At 37.7% G+C, this 12,147-nt stretch overlaps 1 protein-coding gene across 1 annotated transcript; it reads right to left on the bottom strand.

Annotated features, from left to right (window-relative positions):
- Nucleotides 1-10,909: 10,909 nt before the first annotated feature.
- Nucleotides 10,910-11,837, bottom strand: LOC100671810 (olfactory receptor 2J3). The gene is given in 2 exon segments (XM_010601504.2): nucleotides 10,910-11,819; nucleotides 11,821-11,837. Coding segments are annotated over 2 exon segments (927 nt in total).
- Between the last annotated feature and the right edge of the window lie 310 nt (nucleotides 11,838-12,147).

Below are 12,147 nucleotides of genomic sequence, written 5' to 3'. Positions count from 1 at the left end.
TTTGCCACTGTCAACATCTATTCATCTCGAAATTTGTGGGGGAAGGGGGGGCAGGATGGAGGCACAATTTAGACACTGCCCCTGGGTGCTGGAATTGGGGGAGTGCAATTTAGAGATTACCCCTGTGTGCTCATTACCCTCACTACTCCCCTGGGACTGAATGATACAAGATTTGTTCACACCCCACTTTGTGATTCAAGAACTCCTGACTTTTCTTTCTTCAACGGGCGTCTGAATGTGTTTGCATTCCTTCTGGCATAATGTGAGCATGTGGTAGGACTAACCCACCTCTGCCCACCAGGATCGTCTCCCGACACTGACCTCTGTCCCTTCCCTGACTGACGTTCCGCATTATATCAGAGGTGGGGCTGGAATGTCTCTTTTATGGATTGAATTGTGTACCCCCAAAATATGTGTTGTAAATCCTAATCTCTGTGCCTGTGATTATAATCCCATTTGGTAATGGGTCGCCTTTGTTATGTTAATAAGGCAACATTAGTATAGGGTGTGTCTTGAGTCAGTCTCTTTTGCAGTTTACAGCCAGTGAGTAGAAACAGGATAAGATTGATGCCAAGACACTTGGAGATCTCCAAGAAATCAGGAAGCAGAAGCTGAAGTGAGAAGAACCTTCTTCATAGCCAACAAAGTCTTCCCTTGGAACCAGCACTCTGAATTCGAATTCTAGGCTGTTAAACTGTGAAAAAATAAATTTCTCTTTCTTAAAGCCATCCACTTGTGGTATTTCTGTTATAGCAGCACTAGATAACTAAGACAATAAGCAAAGAATATTTTTCTACAGATGGCTTGAGAAGAAATAAACTATTTTTCTGCAAAGGCATAACAGCATAGTAAACATCCAGATTAAAGAAGTAAATAAAACTTAGTTCAGTGTTGGAAACCCTGGTGGCATAGTGGTTAAGAGTTCGTCTGTTAACCAGAAGGTCAGCAGTTCATATCCACCATGTGCTTTTTGGAAATTCTGTGGGACAATTCTACTGTGTCATATAGGGTCACTCTGTGTCAGAATCGACTCGACGGCTGTGGGTTTGGTTTGGCTTGGTTTACTTCAGTGTCAGTGTCATAACCTGGTGTTCTCCCACTCGTGTAGGGCCCAGGCTTCTGTCCTGAGTAGATCCCCTGTGCAATTTCAGCACTCCCTTACCTGCATGGCTCAGGGTTCAGCCCTCTGTCTTCTCTGTGTGACTTAATCGCAGGGTCCCCTATCCCCAATTCTGGAGGAATGTGAGGCCTGTCTCCTCAATTCTCACCTGTTCATTTCTGTTACCAGCAAATATCAGGCACTCAAAAAAGTCAAATCTCACATTCTGTTGCATTTTTTCAACTGAAAGTGTATAAATGTTATTTGCCAAGAAATAATGTACATCTGTAGCTAAAAAAACAAAATTACATGTAACTAAAGAAGTCACAGATCTTAAGAGCCATCTATTCATTCCCATGTACACTTTCCATTTCCAGGCTATGCTTCATGTTTCAGTGTCTCTCACTCTGGTAAATGTACCTCACTCTGGGATAAAGTGTGCTAATCCTTATTTTATCTTCTTTCTTAGGTCTAACAGTACTCTCTTTTTTTACCTTTTAATTTCTGCTAAATTCAAATGATGTAAGTCATCTCAATGTTACTGCATTTAAACATGCAAAGTAGACTGAAGAAATGTAGGTGTACTTAAGAGTCACATTACTAAATAACTGATAGCTTGCATAGACTGAAGAAAATCAACTCGATATTTGACTCTTTGGCGTTGCTCCCGTTTTACTTTATAACCACTATAGTACTGCATGTAGTCAAACTTGATGTATTATCTGTACGTATATTTGGAGGGAAATGCAGTATAAAAGAATGAGTAGTCTTTAATTCTGCATTTTAGTCTTGGCTTCACCATTACTGAGTATGCTATATGCAAATTACTATTTTCACTGAATCACTGTAGCAATAAAATGTAGCAGTATCAGTTGCAGTTAATTCTGACTCATGGGGACCCCGTGTGTATCAGAATAGAACTGTGCTCCACAGGAATTTTAATGGCTGATCTTTCAAAAGTAGATCACCAGGCCTTTCCTCCAAGCCACCTCCATGTGGACTCAAACCACAACCTTTTGGTCAGCAGCCAAGTACATTAACTGCTTGCACCATCCAAGGACTTCACAACAAAATGTAGATCATATCTATTTATCAGAGTTTAAGTGAAAATTAGAAAGGTTGCAATTCAGGCATTAAGCAGTGCCTGTCACATATTAATCAAGCAACAATTAGGGTGTCAGTTTTAATATTTATTCATCCATGTGTTTGGAGATAGAAAGATATCACCTGTGGTCATTACTACATATCACAAGTAAACCATTATTTTATGACCTAAAGTCAAATCATCTAATACCCGCAATAGCTCCTTGTATGAATGGGTAGCACATGTGTCATTTAGAAGAAAAAGACAACTCAAAAAATCACTTGAAGTTGAATCAAAGACCTAAATATAAAATCTAAAATAATAAAGACCATGGAAGAAAAAATAGCGACAGCGCTGGGGGCCCCAATCCATGGCATAAATAGTTTACAAACCATAGGTAACAATGCACAAATGCCAGAAGAGAAACTAGATAACTGGGAGCTCCTAAAAATCAAACACTTATGCTCACCAAAAGACTTCACCAAAAGAGTAAAAAGAGAACCTATAGACTGGGAAAAAAAATTTTTGGCTATGACATGTCTGATAAGGGTCTAATCTCTAAAATCTACAAGGTACTGCAACATCTCAACAAAAAAAAGACAAATAATCCAATTTAAAAAATGGGCAAAAGATATGAAAAGACATTTCACCAAAGAAGACACTCAGGCAACTAACACAATCATTACCAAATGTAAATCAAAACTACAATGAGATACCATCTCACCCAACAAGGCTGTCAGGAATCCAAAAAACACAAAATAGCAAATGTTGGAGATGTTGTGAGGAGATTGGAACTCTTATGCACAGCTGGTGGGAATGTAAAATGGTACAACCATTTTGAAAACGGTATGGCGCTTTCTGAAAAAGCTAGAAATAGAAATACCATACAATCCAGCAATCCCACTCCTAAGAATATACCTGACAGAAATAAGTGCTCTCACATGAATAGACATGCACACCCATGTTCATTGCAGCACTATTCGCAGTAGCAAAAAGACGGAAAGAATCTAAATGCCCATCAACAGATGAATGGATAAACAAATTATGGTACATGCGCACAATGATAAAGAACAGTGATGAATCCTCGAAACATCTCACAACATGGATGAATCAGGAGGGCATTAGGCTGAGTGAAATAAATCAGTTACAAAACAAGAAATATTGTATGAGATCACCATTATAAGAACTCAAGAAAAGATTTAAACACAGAAAAAAAGCATTCTTTGATGGTTATGAGGGTAGGGAGGGAGGAGAAGGGGAAATCACTGATTAGATAGTAGACAAGTGCCAACTTCGGTGAAGGGAAGGACAACACACAATACAGGGGAAGTCAGCACAACTGGACCAAAGCCAAAGCAGTTTCCTAAACACATCCAAACACTTTGAGAGACAGACTAAGCTGGAACTGGGACCTAGGGACCATAGTCTCAGGGGACATCTAGGTCAATTGACATAACATAGTTTATAAAGAAAATGTTCTACATCTCACTTTGGTGAGTAGCACCTGTGGTCTTAAAAGCTTGCAAGTGGCCATCTAAGGTACATCTATTGGACCCATCACACTCAGAGCAAAGGAGAATGAAGATAACCAAAGACACGAGGAAAATACTAGCCCAAAGGACTAAAGGACCAAATGACCCAGAGTCTTCACCAGCCTGAGACCAGAAGAGCTAGATGGTGCCCAACTACCATCAACTATCACCCTCACAGGGAACACAAGAGAGACTCCTGGACAGAACAGGAGAAAAATGTAGAACAGAATTCAAATTCATATAAAAAGGCCAGACTTAATGGTCTGATTGAGACTGGAGGAACCCCCAAAACTATGGCCCTCGGACCCTCTATTAACCCAGAACTGAAACCATTTCTGAAGCCCACTGTTCAAACAAAGATTAGACAGAAACAAAAAGTAATACACAAGAGGAACATGCTTCTTAGTTCAATCAGGTACACGAGACCAATTGGGCAGCTCCTGTACAAAAGTAGGATGAGAAGACAGAGGGGACAGGATGAATGGACAAGGGAAACCACACGAAGGGAAAGGGGGAGGGTGCTGTCACATTGTGGGGATTGCAACCAATGTCACAAAACAATATGTGTACAAATTTTTGAATGAGAAATTAACTTGAGGCATAAACCGTCACCTAAAGCACAATAAAAAAAAACAACTAAATAGTAAAATAAAATAAATTTTTTTTAAATAGTACATCATAGAAAACATAAAGATGAATATAAAGTCTTTAACTGAATAGTCAGTATCAATAGTTCAAATTATTTAATGATGTTAGTAAATTGGGATTTTTAGAGTGTTTATTTTAACAATCAAATTAATTCATACCGTAGTTTTATTTCACATCCCATCTATGACATAGAATTTTCACCTGAAAACTAACTTAACCTAAGACATCCATTGAGGAAAACTCTATGGAGTACAGACGCTTTCTCTGGAAACTTGAAATTGAATTTACAGTCTCATTACCTCAATACCTCATTTAAGGCATTGATTTCCTTTTCATCTTTACAGCCTCTCTACCTAATAAGTAATTAGCAGACTGTTGAAATCAATGATTAACAATATCCTAAAATATAAAAAATATTTTGAAAAATCCTAAAATATAAAAAAATATATAGATACTAAGAATTCCTGTGTCATAGGGTTTGATGGTAGGTTCTAAATGAGTTAATGCATGTAAAAATTGTATTGCAGTGCTTGGCACACAAGGGATTATTAAGGATTAGCTCTGTGATAGTTAAGGTCGTGTGTCAGCTGGGCCAGGCCATGATCCTCAGTGGTTTGGCCGTCATGATATAGTTTGGCAATCGTATAATAATTTGATCACCTCCATGATGGGATCTGCTGTGAGTAGCCAATCAGTTGAAAGGGAGTATCTTTGGCAATGCATCAAATACACAAGGACTTTCCGGCAAGACTCACAGCCTTTTGCTAGCCCTGGATCCTGCAGCTGGCTCCTATTCGTCTGACCTCTGGTTCTTGGAACTTAAGCTAGCAGTTTATCTGCCCTCTTGCCTGCCGATCTTGAGATTCTTCGGTCTCTGCAGCCTATGATCCAGGAAAAGACTCCAGTCTAACCCACAGACTTGGGACTTTCTAGCCTCTACAACTTTACCAGCTTTGCTTCTCTAGGGAGCCCAGCCTAAGACTTACACTTTACTGCTTTTGCTTTTCTAGACAACCCAGCCTAAGACTTACACTTTACTGCTTTTGCTTTTCTAGACAACCCAGCCTAAGACAAGCTGGAATTCTTGTTTCTGTTAGTGCATACTACTAGCCTAAGATAATGTGTAAACAAAGGCAGCATACACGTCTTCGCCCTCAGTAGCTTTGTGTGACCACATACAGGGTGGCTTTGAGATTTAATGAAATGAAATACAGAATGTGAAAACTGCTCTTTGTAACCCGATGAATGTAATCTGTAACCCTTAAACCACTAATTGACTGACAGAGTAACTCAGAGGTTTGTCACTGAGGTGAACTATTTACTTTCCATCTGAATATACACCGTTTTAGGGAAGATTGCAAATTTCACAATACATTCCTCACCATTTAAGGAAAAAAGATTGTAAACTAAAGAGTTTACTACTTAGCTAATCTTTCTCAAAATGCTGCTTCACTCAACTAGTTAATTTTGTTGTGTTAATGTGTCTTATAACTTTAAAAAAGATGAAATAATTTCTGGACTAGAATAAGTCTCTGACCCTAAAGTGGGATATCAACTTCTCTCCCAACAGCAGTTTGCTATGAACAATCAGCGGGTCACTGATAACTGTCCAAATTCTTACATAAAACAGGATCATAAACCTACTCCATAAATGAAAATCTCTATAAAGTAGATAAATTATCTAAATTTTAATATGAAAAATCAAATATCCATAGGTTGAACTCAATGAGCATTCAAGAAAAACACGCAAAAACAAATTCTTGAACATGCTCAACACTCTTAATATGTACTTGAGGAAATTGAAGCTAGAAGTGTTTCAGTTTCCTGCTCAAGTCCACATAGCTAAGATAAATTGTATTTAGAACAAGCCTTTGTACACTCTATTAAAAACTATATATATAAAACAATTGCCTTCCAGTTGACTCCAACTCATGGCTACCCTATGTGTCAGATTACAACTGTGCTCCACAGGATTTTCAATGACTGATTTTTCAGAAGTAGATCACAAGGCCTTTCTTCCAAGGTGCCTCTGGATGGACTTGAACCTCCAGCCTTTTGGTTAGTAGCCAAGTGTGTTAACCGTTTGTACCACCCAAGGACTCCCTTACTCCTTCTATACAGATGATAAAATTTTTCAACTCACTAGGTGGAGCTGGATAAGCCTATCTTGATGATTTTATAGATCCAGTACTTCTCCTCCTCCTTCTGCTATTGTTACTTCATCACCTTTACTCTTCTTGAAACTGCTTTGAAACAGTTTCTGAAAATGAGCCGCCTGTTTCCTTTTCATCATGCTGTATCTACTGTATTAGATGTCTGATTTAGGAAACAGTAGTTTGATTTGAACAGCCTTCTTTGGCTGATTTTTATGCAAGTCCAAATAGAAAACCATTGCTTTGGAATTTCCAAAACACATTCTTGTCTATTTTCTTTTCATCCTCAGCACAAACTAAGGAGATACTTGTTGTTGTTGTTAGGTGCTGTCAAGTCAGTTCTGACTCACAGCGACAGCATGTACAACAGCACAGAACACTGCCCAGTTCTGCACCATCTTCATAATCCTTGTTATGCTTATGCCCATTGCTGCAGCTATGTATCAATCCATTTTGTTGAGGGCCTTCCTCTTTTTCATTGATCCTCTACTTTCCCAAGCATGATGTCCTTCTCCAGGGACAGGTTCCTCCTGATAACATGTCCAAAGTACATGAGATGTAGTCTCGCCATCCTTGCTCCTAAGGAGCATTCTGGTTGTACATCTTTGAAGGCAGATTTGTTTGTTCTTTTGGCAGTCCATGGTATATTCAGTATTCTTCGCCAACACCATAATTCAAAGGCATCAGTTCTTCTTTGGTCTGCCTTATTCATTGCCCAGCTTTCCCATGCGTATGAGGCAATTGAAAACACCATGGCTTGGGTCAGGCACAGCTTAGTCTTCAAGGTGACAGCTTTGCTTTTTAACACTTTACGGAGGTCTTTTGCAGCAGATTTGCCCAATGCAGAGCATCATTTGTTTTCTTGACTGCTGCTTCCATAGGTGTTGATTTTGGATCCAAGTAAAATGAAGTCCTCGGTAACTTCAATATTTTCTTCAATTATCATGATGTTGCTTATTGGTCCAGTTGCAAAGATTTTTGTTTTCTTTAGATTGAGGTGTAATCCATACCAAAGACTGTAGTCTTTGATCTTCATCAGTAAGTACTTCAAGTCCTCTTCACTTTCAACAAGCAAGGTAGTGTCATCTGCATAATGCAGGTTGTTTATGAGTCTTCCGCCAATCCTGATGCTGCATTCTTCTTCATATAGTCCAGCTTCTTGAATTATTTGCTCAGCATACAGATTGAATAGGTATAGTGAAAGAATACAACCCTGACGCACACCTTTCCTGACTTTAAACCATGCAGTATCCCCTTGTTCTGTTCAAAAAACTGCCTCTTGATCTATGTACAGGTTCCTCATGAGCATAATTAAGTGTTTGGAATTCTCACTCTTCCCAATGTTATCTACAATTTGTCATGATCCACACAGTCAAATGCCTTTGCATAGTTAATAAAACACAGGTAAACATCTTTCTGGTATTCTCTGCTTTCAGACAGGATCCATCTGACATCAGCAATGATAACCTCGTTTGATGTCCTCTTCTGAATTCAGCTTGGATTTCTGGCAGTTCCCTATCTATGTACTGCTGCAGCCACTTTTGAATGATCTTCAGCAAAGTTTTATTTGCGTGTGATATTATTCAATAATTTCTACATTAAGCTGGATCACCTTTCTTTGGAATGGGCATAAATATGAATCTCTTTCAGTCAGTTGGCCAGGCAGCAGTCTTCCAAATTTCTTGACATAGACATCTATTTGTTGAGACATCTCAGTTAGTATTCCTTCAGTTACTGGAGCCTTATTTTTCAACAATGCCTTGATGAATAGCCACTTGAAAATATGTCATAAGTGTAAACACACTTAGTGTATCAATCCCACTCCTGGGTATTTACCAAGTTAAGTGAAAACATCTGTCTACACAAACTTGTATATACTATTTTGTAGCAGCACTATTCATAATGGTCAAAAACTGGAAATAGCTCCAAAATTCTATCATCAGAAAAAAAATGGATAAATTGCAGTATATTCATACAACTAAATTTCATTCAGCAGTAAAAAGGGAAAGAGCAGTAAAAAAAAAAAAAAAAAAAGAGTCATTTATGTGGTGAGAGGCTGGAGGGCTACGTAAATTATCCCAAATTGTGAGATTTTCACGGTGGCAGCATGAGTCTGTTCTCAAGTTTTGTGAAGTTTGTGTGATGTGTGATGTGACCCCTTCATGTAGTTCTCATTGTTTGGTACAAAATCAGTTACACTCATGAGCCTTGCTTGGGAGATGGATTCAAGGACATGGGACTGTACTCTATACTACTGTACATGTCTGGTGGGATATGAAGGGAGTGAAAGGAGAGGAAAATAAATTCAGCAGAGAAAAGGAACTCAAACAGAGTAGACCATATAATAGTAATACACTCAGGGACGTGAGGAAAATTGTGGAGGTTAATTTTTGTCTTAGTTTTATAATCTATTGGATATTTGGATCAATTACTTGTAGGCTTTAAAAAAGGTGGAAAACTACGGTTAATATCTCAATTACAACTACAAAAGTTAAGAGTCCCCAAAACATTACTTTAAAATAAATTGTCCCCTAGTCACTGTGCCTGTATGTAAGGTGACTAGCTCCAAATGATTGTGTCTCCCACTCAATAGGCAAAGTAGATTTATTTCAGGGGGTAATCGGTGGAAGTAATATGTGTAACAAATTGCTTATTCACATGTATTCCTTATAAGAAAATGTTTCTTTATTTGGAAAATATCATATACAAGTTTATTTCATAAAATCCTTGCTAATGACAAATAGTCAGATTAAGTTTAAAATGCAAAATAAACTAACATGTACCAATCAATGGCTTTTATCAATAATCTGTTGAGGGAATTTATTAAGACATCCATTGGATGACTCAAGTTATTTTCAGAGCCTAATTCTATCTGCCTCAGATATTAGATGCTCTAATGCAACTTCACCAAATTATTTCCAGTTCATGGTGCTCATGTCTTGGCAAGCTATAAATCACAATCTTATAAATTATTGCTAGTATCTGTACACTTCTACCTGCCTTGAAAAAGCAGAGGAATGTAAGAAGCTTATCACATTACTTGAGAGTCTCTCCCAGCTATGATTCATCTATCTCATTAACTATCACTGAACCAAACCTGTTGCTGAGGAGTCGATTCCAACTCATAGAGACTCTATAGGACAAAGTAGAAATGCCCTGTAGGGTTTCCAAGGCTGTACTCTTTACGGAAGTAGGCTACCATATCTTTCTACTGCTGGCCTTTTGGTTAGCAGCAGAGCACTCAACCACTGCACCACCAGGGCTTTTATCTACCACTAAGAGTAGTAAATTTGAGGATATGGAACAATTTTCTTTTCAACATTAAAAAATAATCATATCCAGCAAAGAATAGTACATTTAAGAGAAAAGGGTTAAGGTATCTTCAATATGTCATTAGCTAAACCAATGAAACTATATTGCTTTGTTTTGTTTCAGTTAATAGCATCACCCTCCTATAGAAATCAGCAATTATTTCATTTTTCAAGATTTATGACCAAATTTCTTATTTTGTTTTAAGTTTTATAAAGCTACCTCGATTTATTAACATTGCGTCTAATGACAAACTGAGTCATGTACGGATGTCACTTTTGATCTTACATTGCCATTTCCTCCACTAAGCAGTGCGTTCTATTCAGTAGATTGTCTTATATTCATCTATATTACCAAAAACCCCACAATTGGAAGACAGTAGATGCTCAGTAAAATTTAGCTGATAGAGTGAATAAATAGATTAATAAATGGATAGATGAACAAATGAACCATTTAAACATATATTTGTTTATACTGTTCAATGTGACGAGTACACCGACCCACAAAATAAATTATTCCTATAACTTATCTTGAAAAAAAATGTTTCAGGAAAAGACTTGTCATATATCCATTCACCATACAATAAGTGACGCTATTCATTATTTTTACCATTTTGTCTTCACTATGATAGAGTTTTTTGCTAAATGTAGTGCCTGTCCAGTATCCAAAACTTTCATTAAAGTCTTCGCTATATTGCCCCTTCTTTTTCTATAGGTATTAATGACTTAGTGCCTAAATTAGCATATTGATAATGTTATTTTTTTAATATTTCAAGTATTTTTAAATAATCTCTTCATAATTACTCATACATACACACTTATTTATGTTAAAACTCCAGTTCCTAATTGCAATGGAAACTAAATATGGAATTTTACAAAGACTGAAGTGGTACTAAAGTCTATGTACAAATAATATCTTAGAATAAACCAATAAAAAGAATGACATATTTGCAGCTGAACTCTTCTTCTAAGTGTTTGGCAGTTTGCAGACCAAAAACAAATCTCAGAGTGACCAACCTACTAAATGGACAAGACCCTCTGAAGAAAAACTGCAAGACAGCTGATTTCTGTTATATGTCTTACTCTCACCCCATTAGTCTCTTTACTGCACCTCTTACATCTTTGTTCCTAAGGGTATAGATTAGTGGGTTAAGGCTAGGTGTGACAACAGTATAAAAGAGGGCAACGAACTTGGCTTGATCTTGAGATTTCCCAGATGGTGGCTGGAGATATATGCACATAACTGGAATAAAAAAGAGAAATACAACTATAAGATGGGCTCCACATGTGCCAAGGACTTTCTGAAATCCACTTGTTGACTGCATTCTCAGCACAGCCCAGACAATGGCACTGTAGGAACTGAGAATGAGAATAAATGGTATGATTACAAAAATGGAGCTCATGACCATAAGGGTCAGCTCGTTAGCACGGATGTCAACACATGGCAGTCGCAACAGTGCTGGAACTTCACAGAAAAAGTGATCCACCTGGCGATGTCCACACAAAGGAACCCGGAAGGTAAAGGAGGAATGAAGTGCTGAGCCAGTGAAGCCACTTACCCAAGAAGCCACAGCCAATTGGTGGCAAAAACGAGGGTGCATGAGGACAGTGTAATGCAAGGGTCTACACACAGCTTCATAACGGTCATAGGACATCACCACCAGTAGGACACACTCTGTGATTCCCAGTGCAAGGACAAAGTAGAGTTGAATCATGCAACCAACATAAGAGATGGTCTTCTCAGGACCCCAGAGGTTGATCAGCAACTGAGGGATGGAGCTAGTGGTATAGCAGAGGTCCAGAAGAGAGAGATTTGAAAGGAAAAAGTACATGGGAGTATGAAGATGGGAGTCCAAGTACAACAGGATAATGATGAACAGATTGCCAATTAGTGTCATCAAGTAGAATATCAAGATAACCACAAAGAGAACCACTTCCAGATGAGGCCAATTAGAAAAACCCAGTAGAATAAAGTAGCCTTCAGAACTTGCGTTTTTTTCCATTGTCATTCATTTCCTGTGACCTGAAGAAAAAAGTGCACATAAACTCAAAGCTGTCCACCCATTGTCAAATTCTTGCAAACAGGTTGGAAAAAAACTTATGCCACTTCCAAATATAATACTGTGTTCATTGTAGCAGTAGAGTTTTTATAGATTTCTTTTTAGGTTTCATTTAATATTTGTTATTAGAATCAACAACTTCCCATTTTTTAGTTAGCATTTGGATAAATGAAAATTAAACAAATTCCATAGCCAAAAAAGATAATTTCCATGAAAAATAATCTTACAAAAAATATATATATTTATTTCCCTTTCCCAAATTT

The sequence above is a fragment of the Loxodonta africana genome, chromosome 1 (genome assembly GCF_030014295.1).
Source record: "Loxodonta africana isolate mLoxAfr1 chromosome 1, mLoxAfr1.hap2, whole genome shotgun sequence".
Classification (NCBI taxonomy): Eukaryota; Metazoa; Chordata; class Mammalia; order Proboscidea; family Elephantidae; genus Loxodonta; species Loxodonta africana.
Note: the sequence above shows the minus strand (reverse complement) of the source record. Positions and strands in the feature narration are given on the sequence as shown.